The sequence below is a fragment of the Python bivittatus genome, unplaced genomic scaffold, assembly GCF_059951505.1.
Source record: "Python bivittatus isolate LINGU-HERP-01145 unplaced genomic scaffold, Pbiv_v1 ctg000080_np1212, whole genome shotgun sequence".
In the NCBI taxonomy this organism is placed as follows: domain Eukaryota; kingdom Metazoa; phylum Chordata; class Lepidosauria; order Squamata; family Pythonidae; genus Python; species Python bivittatus.
Genome location: NW_028277035.1, coordinates 58,203,642 through 58,217,656, shown reverse-complemented (window position 1 = coordinate 58,217,656; position 14,015 = coordinate 58,203,642). Strand labels below are relative to the sequence as shown.

General features: G+C 36.6%; 1 protein-coding gene across 1 annotated transcript in view; it reads right to left on the bottom strand.

Annotated features, from left to right (window-relative positions):
* Positions 1 to 403: 403 nt before the first annotated feature.
* IL17RB (interleukin 17 receptor B) overlaps positions 404 to 14,015 on the bottom strand; it is a 31,200-nt gene continuing 17,588 nt past the window's right edge. The window contains exons 8-11 of the mRNA XM_088134690.1: positions 13,840 to 13,905; positions 7,909 to 7,993; positions 5,208 to 5,297; positions 404 to 3,064 (exon numbers count right to left, since the gene is read on the bottom strand). Coding sequence (XP_087990816.1) covers positions 2,481 to 3,064; positions 5,208 to 5,297; positions 7,909 to 7,993; positions 13,840 to 13,905 — 825 coding nt within the window. The 3' untranslated portion in view covers positions 404 to 2,480. The remainder of the gene's footprint in view (positions 3,065 to 5,207; positions 5,298 to 7,908; positions 7,994 to 13,839; positions 13,906 to 14,015) is intronic.

Below are 14,015 nucleotides of genomic sequence, written 5' to 3'. Positions count from 1 at the left end.
TATTTCCATATTCAAGACTGGTACAGTCTGGGTGGTTTTCTTTGACACACAGCTCCTGCTTGAAGAGCAGGTGGCAGCTACAGCGAAAAAGGCCTTTGCACAGCTCCATCGAGCTCCATTTTGAGTGTCCTTTAGACATTCACTCCCTAATCACTTCGTGGCTTGACTACTGCAATGCACTCTACATGGGGCTGCCCTTGAATACTGCTGCCACAGTATTCTGTGTGTCAAAGAAAACCACCCAGACTGCACCAGTCTTGAATATGGAAATACAACCCCATCCAAAATAAAAGATGGATCTGGGGGATGCTAAAATCCACAGCCACTCAGTTTCGGTAGGATCGAACCAGTTAGTTTCTCTCCATCCAGACCCAGATAGCCTCCAGGCACCGAGACAGGACATCAACAGCACATTTGGCTGGTTCAGGGTTGAGATGTATCTATTATCAGCACACTGAAGATTCTGAACCCTGAAATGATAGATTACCTCAGCCTGAAGTTTTATGTAGATGTTAAACAGGAGGGGTGAGAGCATTGAATCCTGTGGCACATGACACTGGGGGGGCTGAGGGAGCAATCTCTCTCCCCAATGGAAAACACTTTGTGTATATTCGTTACTCGCATTTCATTCAAAAATTCAAGGCTGTTTAATTTTGTAAATGAGAGAGGGAGAGGAGCTTTTTTTCTTTCCAGCTTCTACAACAAAGTACCATAAAACAAAACAAGCCACAGCTATTATTTGTAAATAGTTCTGACTGAAATAGTGCATATTTAGCTGTCAGCAAATCATGAGCATGCGATTCAGTAGAAGGGCTTGTGAGGAGGAACCAACAGATGTTTGCAGTCTTCAAGTTTTATATTGTGCAACTGAAACACTGGAGAGAATCCACATCAGACGTAGGAAGCAGAGACATAATTTCTATCATGGGCCCAAACCATGTAGTGTTTTAAACATAATCAGCAGCCCTATTGTTCCCTGGAAATGAGTTGGCAACCATATCCGTTATGAAATTGTTACAATTCACTTTCCTAAGTGGGCACACAGGAATCCTACCCTTCACATTCTGGATTGACTAAAATTTCATGACAATTTCCAAGGCAAATCTTTGTACAGTGTGTTTCAGTGACCTTATCCTGGTATCTCTGGCTTGTATTTAACCTTTACAATGGGAGGCCCATTGTAACAACCTGATTTTTCAAAGTGTGTGCCTCATAAGTTCCTTTAGATAGATAGGCAGCCATATAAGTTTATTCATTAAATTAATTAAAAGCATACCCTTCGCTTGGTCTCTTTCATAGTCAGAAGTACCTCTCTTTCTGTATTAAGCTTGGAGTGCTTCAAGACCCAGCCTCAGCATAGTATTCTGTATTGATTATTATGAACAATAGAGAATTGAGCTTTGACACAGGTACAGTTGCAATGGCATAAAATACTAGGCCCTATGAAAAGTTCCTGACTTAGCTGGAACTAGGTCTAGCTACTGTTCCCCCTCATTACTACCAGTGGCCAACTCAGGTTGCTGGTGCATTCATGCACGTCAGATCCCAGAAAAGTACAAAAAACATGAGGTGATAACAAAAACAGTGCAGCATCAGTAATTTGGAAATAATTATTTTTATTGACTAGTTCTGAATTATTCTAAATGTATAGTTCATTTGCATAGACAATTGAGTATCGCTAAATTAGATATTAGCTACTGGCAAGAAATATGCAACAAAGAGTTGGAATATCCCATATGAGCAAATCAATAGTGCTTTAAGGAACATTAAATATATATCTTACAATATAAAGATATAATTAATTCAAGAAAAGACTTCATTGATTGAGTGATTGAACTCTTAGTGAGTTTGGCACAGGCTGGCTGTCAACTTCAGTACTCTAATTTGAAAGTGCAGTGTGGCAGAGGGAACACCCTGGACATGTTTTTAGCTAGTTTCCTGGTTGTCCTGTTTTGGCTTGTTTTTTCTCCATTTGTTTATATGGTATTCAGAAGAAAAATAAGTTTCAAAATGTGAAGGTCATGCTGAATTATATATCAGACATTTGGCATTTATCAATTTATTGTGCATGGAGAGTAGCCAAAAATATGGTTTTACTTCTATGGGAAGAATCTACTACATTTAAAATCCTGGATTGGAGATAATTGCTTCCTTTCCACCTCTCTGTTGGCTTACTATTGATATATTGGATAGATGAACCAATATTATTCCATGTGGTCATGGTTTAATCTACTAGTTAAAAGCAGTTATTTTATTTATGCATTTTACCATTCACTGTTTCTTCCTTGTTCTTTTTTTATTAACTTTTGTCCCAGTATTTTAATGTTTTGTGGGTTTTTTTATTCTTTTCTTTTGTATATTAAAGCAGTAAAAATATTAAAATAGTGCACAAATATGTGTGTGAAATGTGTGACTATTACTAACTTACAATATTAATTCACTTTTATAGCTAGAGGAAAAATCTGAGAAACAATCCCATTTTAATAATCCACCTGCAATTCAGGTTTAATCTTAAATCTCCAGTTGCACTTCTTTGCAGCCTTATCCCTCAGACTCTGTGAAAAGTAAAGGTCTCTACAAAAGGAGTCAATATCTTTCATTAAAAAATAGCTTGGGCAGATGCTCAGTGGTCTTGGGAGATCTGGGCCTGGACGTGTTTCATTGAAAGAAACAACCATATACTTGTGGAGAGAAGAATCCATTTTCCAATCACCACAGAAGAAGTGTAATGCAAGAGTGAACATGCTTTCAGAATTCTTGTTACGGTTTTCTATGATGCTCTTACAAGCTGAATCACATGAAGGACTTGGGTGACTTGGGCAAAGAAAAATTATTTTGTCAGCAATTTCTTTCTGAGTAGCAAGCCACTGCACTGGTCCTATTTCAGCAATTCTCCGTTTTTGCCATAGGTCTATTATAACTTTACTTCCACAGTATTTCTGTAGAAATTCAGCAAAACCCAGGACAGTGTGCTGAAAACATGTTTCTTGAGAATATATAACAAGAACTGTAGTAGGAGTTTCTGCTGTTTCAGGATGGAAATGAGCCAGTTTGCTTACTGTACCTGTTTAAAAAAACAACAACACACTGTTAAAATGAAACTTGGAGCAAGCAAGTTCAAATTTAAGTAAGCTAAAAAAACCAGTATTTGTTACCTTGGGAATATACTGTGGCATGTTTTTTTACAATGCAAATTTAACTTAAAAACATACAGAAAAACAGTATGCTGATTTCTTATGAATATGGCACAGATAAATTCCTCTTTCCAAAGCAAAATAACAAAACTCTGGCTAGTAAGACCAAATTACTCAGGAAGAGTACAATTGTTTTATCTGATACTTTGGACTGTATCTAAAAGATAAATGAGGAGCAGTTATCATGGATCAGCTGAACTATATATAGAAGGGTGAGAAGTAACTCTCCAACACATTTTCAGACACCACATTTTCAGACATTCTCATGCTACTGAGGATTACCAAAAGTAAGCATACAACAGAATGAAGGGACTGCCTTTAATCTGAAAGCATTTTCTGTCTGCCCAGTGTACACGAGGTAGTAATTGTGAATGTCCTATTTGAAGAATCCATACAATCATAGTTGGAATTTCTTGTTACTTGGGCTGCATTTCAGACTTCCAGACCTTATGTCACAAAGTCTTGAAGTTGAATATACAATACTTCCATGGATGTCCACATAAGGGGGGACAATGAGGAAATGTGTCACAATGTTATAGGGCAAACATCATGACACATAAGAAAGGATTAAGCATGCAGTGTGACATCATGGCACACATTTTGTCATTTGGGTATCATTGTGGTTAGGAACAGATGCCAATGAATCTTTTTGAGGACACTACAATCAAACCACCAACAATCTCAAAGAAAACACTACCTTAATTACCATGGAGGCCTAAGCCCCTTACAGCTACATTCTCAACAAAGGCAGCCCACAAGACATCAGGAATATCATCCCCAAATTTGCTATAGCATTTGACCACCAAGTTCTATGACTCTAATTATCTACCTCAATTTTCAGGAGAACGAATATTTTGAAATGAACAGTACATTCAAAAGCACATTGTCTTTGAAAGAGCAATACTTCTTATATTTTGTCCCCACAACTTTCTTCATTAGCTGAGATACATATACAGTGATTTCTCATCTTGACTCATGGAAAGGAAGTCCTAGCAAAGTTCTGTCAATATCGGTGTTTGGTAAGAAGTTGTTTCAGTAAAGGTAATTTCCCAGACACTGCTATGAAATCACAGAATGAACTTACCAGTACCACCTTATACTGGAAACCAACTAACCACCAAATTGTGGAGTCTTTGGTGCTCTCTGAGCTTGGTTGTTTGCTTGCAGATGTTTTATTACCCGACTAGGTAACATAATCAGTGCTAGGGAGTGTGGCAAGCAAACAACCAAGCTCAGAGAGCACCAAGGAATCCACAGTTCAACCCTAAGCTACGTATATTCTCTTCTATTGTAACCACCGAATGGTCTTACAGGTTTCCCATTTTCATGCACAAAACCCATGATTCTATAGCCACAACACCAACCTGACATCAGAAACAGCAATATCCAAAAATTGGTAGAATATTTCTAATCTCCAGGACATTCTGTCATTGACATCACACTTGTAATTCTTTCACTTAAACATTCCATTGTGAGAAACAGCTGAACTAGAATTCATTAGACTTAACTCTATTTCTTACAGATTAAAAAGAAAGTTTGTTATCATATCATATATCAAGAGTATGCCTCATGTAAACACTTTCTGCGGCAGCTACTTTCTATGAGTAATTTCCACTGTCTGCGTCTTTTCCACTCAATTTTTGTTCTAATCTCTTCTTAATAATTGTCTCCCTTTCTTTTGGTCTCCCTACCTCCCAACTATGGATGTGTCATACTCAGAACCATTTGCATATGCTAGTGTTTAAGATACCACAGGATTTGTTATTTTCCCAGTGAAGGTTACAGAATACATGGGTATTTTGAAATCCTGCATTTTCTTTGAAATTAGACAAAACACTGGATTCAGAGTGACAACTTCCCGTTCTTCCATTCCCCCTCATGGCACAGAATTGACAGGAAAAGGCAAAGTAGCACCTAGCATTTCAATGTCCTGAACCTTCTTCATTTTCTGGATGGAAGGTAGAGGAGCGACTATAAACAAGGCAATTTCTGTGGAATAAGAAAAGCTCTTACCATGCTTACATCTGAAATAAAGCCCAGTAGCAACTATGCACACTATAAGAAATAAAACGATGAATATGCCAGCGTAGTTTTTTCCCACATCTAAATGAGAAACAAAACAGTCAGATTTGTAAGATTTCAAGATTCTTTGAAAGTCTAAAATTAGCCTATCTAAATTAACAAAAGACATGAGCAATTACCATTTTTATTTCTCAGATGACAGTAAAATGCATTCCCATATATGCAGGTGATGATATAGCACAGATGGAGATGAGTCATTAGAACTTAAATGAGGAGTAGAGAAGATGTTTAGATGGCATCTAAAATACGCCAAGGTAGCATGGGTGCTTTGGTCCCTAAATTCACAATGACTTGCAGAACAATCTTCTGATAGTGCTCTAAATCAGGAATTGGCAACCTGAGGCTCTCCACTCCCCATTTTGTAGCTTTGGGGCATCTTTCTAACCATGCTTGCTGAAACCTACCACTTGGCTGGCATTTTGAGGTGCTAAATAGGTAAATACCATAGTGTAGGCCCTAAAACAGGAGTATCACAGGTAAGAAATGCAACCTGAAACCTTCTACCAAGAACAGAGTCTACCTTCTTGTTGCTACACCTACCCCTACATTGTAGTCCTGAACCTCCCCAAAATGTAAATGTTGACTTTGGCCACAAAAACTTTGTTCGTTTTACCACCATTACAATCACCCACTCAAAAGGTATAAAAGGAAAAAAGCCGCAGAGGTAACTAAAATGGTAGTCAGCCACAATGTAGAACTAATAGCTAAATAGAGTTTCCATATTCTTTGACAGACACACACAAAGGTCTTTCTTTGGCAACTGATGGCTGCCTGTGTCAGACTGAGGGGACCTTTATGACATTTCCAGTGCTGCTGCTGCTGTTGCTTTTTCATCCAGTGACTTAGAATGCATAGAGCCAAATGTGGGTGTAAGCTTTTATTGCTCACTTTCCAAACTAAGACTCCATGCACTCACAGGTCCATACACCTTTGTCAATAAGTAAGGCTCCTCCTGGGACCCTTCTCCATGTTGACTGGGGTCTGTAACATCCAGAACAGTAATTTCCCTTCCCAGGACAGTTTTACAGTCTGTGTTGCTAAGACAGTCCAATGTTTTTCCTTAGGGATTTTTTCTCATGGTTTGATCTTCTGCTGCTCAAAAAGGCACTTTAGTCCATCTCTCTTATTGCTGTCAGAAGCTGGTCATAAATAGGAAGATTGCTGAATGTGCAGGTAACAAACAGTTTTTAGCTGCTATCTCCGGGTCACAATCAAGACAAGGAGTTTCAGGTCTCTCTTCCGCTCCAACATCTAACCGCACTCTCTCCTCAAAGGATATTAATTCTTTACTCTCTTTATCTTCATTTTGCTCTCCTTTTTCATACTGTTACTATTTGCATTTCCCATCTTCAGTCACAATGCCCTAAAAATAAATTTCCTCTAGATCCAGAACCCTACAAAATTCTCTTATTTCTTCTTTTTTCTGAAAGAGAACTGATAAAATACTAAGTATCCAAAGAGAAAGGCTATCATGGTGTGCTTTAAAATTCAAAGGTTAAGAACAAAAGAACTAAGTAAGCAATTTAGAGACCATTCCAGGGAGCATATAGAAAGGTGTATTTTTCTGCTGACATCTTGTCATAGCTTAGCATATGGTGTGCCCCAAAGGACTAGAGTTCCCATAAATTTTTATAACGTCCAATAAGGCTTGATCAGTCCATTGAAGCTTGACCATTCCCACCTTGGCACTTTTCTAATAAATCCTGACATTTTTCTATGAAAGAGCTATTATCTCATCCAGTTCATATGGAAATCATCTTTTGTTGAAAGAACTGTCTTCTTGATGTGTCTTCCTCAATGTGTTCCTTCTGGTACTTTTCCACATGCTGTATATGCTGAAATCTTCCTGGACAATTCTTTCTGTTTCTATGGCCTCCTTTGAATGTCCATTCACAATTATGCAAATGCATGGCATAAAGCTACTCATTATCACTATACCACAACATTATACAATGATTGGCATTGTATACTAAAGCTGAAAATGTAGCAGAACATTACACCTATTTCTTGGCTGTTGCCATCAAAACTGTAGCTTTTGGTTCTGCAGAAAACTGGAGGATTCAGAGATGGCATGTGTTAACCATGTATAACCACATTTATACCACATGCCATTTGCTACATTTTCAGCAAAAGCAACCCACAAAAAAACCCCAAACCTGAATGAAAATGTCTTTATTCAGGTTTAACACATCAAAACAACTATCTTTGCCTCCCTCACTCCCCACCCCCGCCAAAATCCAACCCAGGTCACCCTGGGGCTATCACTGAATTGCACACTATGGGTCCTGGCTGCTCGCACATATCTATTTCAAAAGGGTGCTTTCCATCACCTTATGTCTTGCTTATAAATAACTCAGGGACTCTTGACTGCTCTTATTTATACACCAAATTATTATTTTATCTCCTGCTCTTCCTCTAAAACTATTCAGAGTAACTAATGTGGTTCTTCTCCCTATCTCCAAGCTCTTTTCTTCTCACATCCCTGTAAGAAAATATAGGTCGAGTGGCAGTCTGAAGGTTCCCGAATGAGCTTTATGGTCTCACTGGCCAAACTTAGGCTTGCGCTAACAAAATGAGCATATAGAGCTTAATGTTGCCTTCCATAAATAAACATTTGAAAATCTCAACTAACCAGGGATAGGTTCTTCGGTGCAAACTGTTTGATAATATGAGTACCTTCGGCAATCATTTTGACATCTTGGAAAATAAGGAATTAGCTGGAAGAAGAGAAGCAAAACAATAATACTGGTATTATTATTAAATACAGTGCTTAAGTAGTGCTTTTATATTTTATTTTGCTTTGGGAAATTCTTTAATAACAGTGAAGAAGGTAGTGCTATAAGAATAGGGTTGTAGAAGAGATCCACTCTGTACTTCTCTAATTAAAAAAAATGGCATGTTCCATCAAAATTAAATCCATTATGGCTAGACATACTGTAGATTCCATTAGCATCAACAGTTGTTGGAGAAACATCTGTAAGAGAGAATTTCTAAATTTATTTCCATCCGATTTATGATTTACAAGTTTTCTCTCCCTTCTCACTTGGCCGCGCAGGGACCAGTTGAAGTTCATTTTGTCTCCTCAGGCAGGACGCTAGAGTACTTCAGTCAGTAAAGACTTTACTATGGATTTGCAAAGCCTGGTCAAGCACACATGGCCACTTTTAGTAACACTCCATGGGCAAGACATCGATACAAGGAAACAGGGTGTATTTAATCAAGCAACAAGTAATGTGATTACAAAAAGTTTAAAATACATTCTCTATGCTGCGTCACATCTGTTAAATGCCAAACCACAACTTTCCGCTAGTTCTAATTGTCTGACCAACTTCCTCTTGAAATCTAACCACTAATACAGAAGTAAAGCTATGCTAAAAACTTGCTAATTAATGGCTGCTATACCTAAAACTCTGGCCATGCTCAGGAGCCCTATGCTAAAACATTAATATTCAAATTGCTTAAATTCTTCCACACCATCTTGTCAAGAATCAGTAATAAACAACATTAAAAATTACATTCAAGAATAGAGCAGCTACCTTAAAACTGATGGAAATGGCAGAAAATGATAAACTGACCTGCTTATTAAAAGAAAACTCAAATAATTATTACCTTAAAGAATGGAAACCATTGATGGACTATTTGCAAAATGCAGGTGGGGTGAAGCTTACATGGGGATTTGAAGATTAGATTATAAATGTAATGGGATATGTTTTGACAAAGAATTATTCCTACTTAATGCATTAAAAACTAGCACTTATGATACTCTTATTATTCCTAAGTCCAGAGATAGATTGGAAGTTATCTATTTTTCATATCTTTTTTCTTTTTCTTTTACTTTATCTCACCTTTTCTTTTCCTTTTCTTTATAATTTGTATTTTCAATTTTCTTTTTCATTTCTAACTTTTAACTTTGTAATTTTAAAACTCCAATAAAATATTTTAAAAAAAAGAAGAATAGAGCAGCTACCAGAAACAGTTCGCTTTTTAACAAGTGTACAGTACTGTGCAAAAGTTTTAGGCAGGTGTGAAAAAATGCTGTAAAGTAAAAATGCTTTCAAAAATATATATTGTAATTGTTTATGTTTATCAATTTACAAAATGCAAATTGAGCGATCAGAAGAAAAACCCAAATCAAATCAATATTTGGTGTGATTACCCTTTGGCTTCAAACCAGCATCAATTCTTACACTTGCACACTTTGTACACTTGTACAAAGTCAGGTATAATTAACCAATTATACCAAGCAGGTGCTAATGACCATCAATTTCATATGTAGGTTGAAACACAGTCATTAACTGAAACAGAAACAGCTGTTTAGGAGGCTTAAAACTGGGTGAGGAACAGCCAAACTCTGCTACTAAGGTGAGGTTGTGGAAGACAGTTTCATGTCACAGGTTATACACCATGGCAAGACTGAGCACAGCAACAAGACACAAGGGAGTTATACTGCATCAGCAAGGTCTCTCCCAGGCAAAAATTGCAAAGCAGACTGGGATTTCAAGATGTGCTGTTCAAGCTCTTTTGAAGAAGCACAAAGAAATGGGCAATGTTGAGGACCGTAGATGGAGTGTTTGGCCAAGGAAACTTAATGCAGCAGATGGAAGACACATCATGCTTACTTCCCTTTGACATTGGAAGATGTCCAGCAGTGCCATCAGCACAGAATGGGTGGAAACCAGTGGGACCCAGGTACACCCATCTACTGTCTGGAGAAGTCTGGCCAGAAGTGGTCTTCATGGAAGAATTGCAGCCAAAAAGCCATACCTCCAATGTGGAAACAAGGATAAGTGATTCAACTATGCATGAAAACATAGGAACCGGGGTGCAGAAAAATGGCAGCAGGTGCTCTGGACTGATGAGTCAAAATTTGAAATATTTGGCTGTAGCAGGAGGCAGTTTGTTTGCCAAAGGGCTGGAGAGGGGTACAATAATGAGTGTCTGCAGGCAACAGTGAAGCATGGTGGAGGTTCCTTGCATGTTTGGGGCTGCATTTCTGCAAATGGTGTTGGAGATTTGGTCAGGATGAATGGTGTCCTCAGTGCTGAGAAATACAGGCAGATACTTGTCCATCATGTCATATCATCAGGGAGGCGTGTGATTGGCCCCAAATTTATTCTGCAGCAGGACAATGACATACAGCCAATGTCGTTAAGAATTATCTTCAGTGTAAAGAAGAACAAGGAGTCCTGGAAGTGATGGTTTGGCCCCCACAGAGCCCTGATCTCAACATCATTGAGTCTGTCTGGAATTACATGAAGAGACAGAAGGATTTGAGGCAGCCTACATCCACAGGAGATCTGTGGTTAGTTCTCCAAGATGTTTGGAACAACCTACCTGCCGAGTTCCTTCAAAAACTGTGTGCAAGTGTGCGTAGAAGAATTGATGCTGTTTTGAAGGCAAAGGGTGGTCACACCAAATATTGATTTGATTTGGGTTTCTCTTCTGTGTGCTCACTTTGTATTTTGTAAATTGATAAACATAAACAATTACAATATATTTTTGAAAGTATTCTTACGTTACAGCATTTTTTCACACCTGCCTAAAACTTTTGCACAGTACTGTATATTGGGGTCATGACCTTTAAAAAGCATTCATTAAACTCCTTGTTCTACAATATGCTGAACCCCCTAGAAACTGCCTCTTAAACTATAACTTCTTGTAGCAAGAGAGTACCGGCAAGGCTTACTTGAATCACTACCCCTTCCCACACTGGTGAGGAAGATAACATTAGGTGTAGCATGACCACTGTAGCAGTCAGTGTTTGGGCAAGAGTTTCTGTGCTGCCAGGCCTTGGCAACAAGTCTTGTAATGGAGAGCTTAGTCGTGTCAAAACTTGTTCTTTGTCCCTGTTCTTTTCTTGAAGGACTAAGTAGGTAAAAATGCATTAATTCATTGGATTTAGGTGTTTCCACAGCATGACTCTGTGAATGGAATTAGTGTAACACTTTGCATTACTGAATCTGTGTTGAGCTAAATTTAACACCTTGTGGATTACCGACTGGTTCAAGTGACCCCTTTTTAGTATACCCACACCATATTAACCTCCCCTTTCTATGTTAAGCTTGTTGTGGGAACAAGGCCTACAAACAAATGCATGCAGAAACGTGTGCATTACAAAACAGTATTTGACATTTTATATTTTTTAAAAATTTAATTGAATGAAGTAATATATCAACATCACTGATATGAACTTGTTTTATTTATTAAAGTCAGCACAGTCTGCAGGGGGGAGAGAGGGTCAGATTGACATTAGCAAGGATAATAACGAGCCATTTATTCCCAGATTAAGAAAGCTTTGTGCAGAAAGAGTTGCCAGACAATAAAGGACCCAGTGAAATATTTGGGACTGTATTTCATAGGCAGCAGCGAAGGTGTATTTTAAAATAATTGCACCAAATTATGGAGAGAAATTGTAAAAGATCTCAAAAAGTAGAAAAATTTTAAACTCTCCTGATTAGAATCCATTGCAACTGTTAAAATGAATATATTACTTAAGGTAATTTTTTAGGTGCCAATTCCAATCCCAGAAAAATCTTGCAAGATTGGAAAAGAACAGTTAATAAATTTATTTGGAAAGGGGAAAAAAAGAGTAAAATAAAAAATGTTACAAGATTCAAAAGGAGGGGTTGACTTGTTCTTCTAAATTTTAAATTATATTACTGTGCAAGTTGTTTGTCATGGATAATTGAGCGGATAAAATCCCCAAAAAGCAGAATGTCAATATTAGAAGGTGTTGGCCTGACTAATGCACTGTACAGGTATTTATGGTATGAATGAAAAGAAGAGAAAAACTTTAAAGGACACATTAGAGCTGGATAGAATTGTGGTGGAATTCTACATGGAATTCTACAAAAATAATAGTAAGCCTAGCAATCTCACCTGTAGCCTCACTTGCAAATGCTTTTTATTCTGGAGATAATTATTGCAAGAAAAGTGTAATTATATATACAGATATGGTACTTATCCAGATTCCAGAAACAGATTAAAGACACAGCAAGAATTATCTGGTGAATTATCTGTATTTGCAGGCTGCTGGAAGAATAAAAAGTGATCTTAAGAAAGAAGGAGGGTTTTTGACAGAATTTGAAACACTGATACAGAACCAAGACCACTTATAGGATGTTATATGAATTGCAATTAAAATATGACATGGAGACAGAGCTAGTAAAAAATTGAATAAAATATAGTAGATGCAAAAATTTAAAGAAACAATTACAACAATGTGAGAACTTATGAATAAATCAAAAAATTACCCTATATTATAATTTACGAGAAAATTGGTACACAGTGTTTTATAGGTGGTAGCGAACTCCAATAATTGGAAAAATAGATGAACCATATAATAAAAAATGCTGGAAGTGTGATACCGTAGGAACATTTTATATGTAGTAGCATGTAAAAAAAATTCAAAAGTACTGGAAAGAAATACACAGCATAATTTTAAAAAATGTAAAAACAAAGTTTGAATTGAAACCTCCATTTTTCCTACAAGGAATTTTTCCAGAACAAATTTAAAAAATACAATTTATATATGTTGATGGCCATGAGGACAAATTTGGCTCAACATTGGAATTGGGAAACCAGATTGGGAAATCAAACCTGGAAAATAAGCAGCAATGGAAAAATGAACAGTATATATTCAGAAGTTTGGCTAAGCAAGACTAACTCCCCTATATATAATACTTCACACAACAAGGCAAACTGAGACACTTAGAGTAAGGTTTTTAAGGGGGAAATAATTGACATAAAGTAATTAGAAACAATTTTAATGTTTAAAAATATGCTGATGTAATAGTCAGGCACAATGGGAGGGAATTGAAAACTATGTTGTTTCCCAATATTGTTTTTACCAATTTTTCTTTTCTTTTTTCCTTTAATTCTTCTTTTTTTTCCTTTTTTGTTCGTTTCCCTTTTATGTGCATCTATTTTTGGAACAATGGCATATAGTGTTGATAACAATATTAATATCTTGTTTATAGTTTTATAGACACTTCTAGTTATTTCTCAAGATGACATAATAAAGTTAGAACCCTATAATTAGTTAATCAAGTAATGAAGTAATGGAATAATGAATATTACATTTTAAAATAATTGTAAACTCTTTGTTTAATTACTGATATTTTATTCTTATTCACTATGTATCTTTTGAGCTTCTTTTCTTCTTTTACGTAGCTATTTATTCTGTTCCTTTAAATGTTTTAACAAATAGATTATAACCCCCCCAAAAAGGAAAAACAAAAAAGACTGACATTAGCAGCATTGCAATGTGCTATGTGTGTCATGGTGTCACAGGCACACCCAAAAGGGGTAGAGCTTGTGACACAATGTAACCACTCATCACTAATTAAGCTCCTATTATGGTACTGAAATGTGATACATACATCTCTGAAAGAGTGAAGGAAAAATTGGTTAAAATCACTTTCCCTTGTTCCCACCTATATATGAACAATCTACTATGCATTGCAGCACTAGTTAAAAGAAAACACATTAGTTACAGATTAGAAACAGTAATATTGCTCTTCTAATTTGACATTTTTCCTTACTAGAGAAAATAAAATCTTACCTCTTTAAATATTATGTTTCTTCTTTGATCACTCTTTTTTATTTTTTCAGAAACTCTATTGTTTCCCTATTCCAAGAAAAATTCCAGATAAATGTATTACAGAACTTTTCAAAATATTTAATTTTAAAAAAAGGAAAAATGGAACTTTTTATTTCTTATCTGTCCAGCTGTTAATT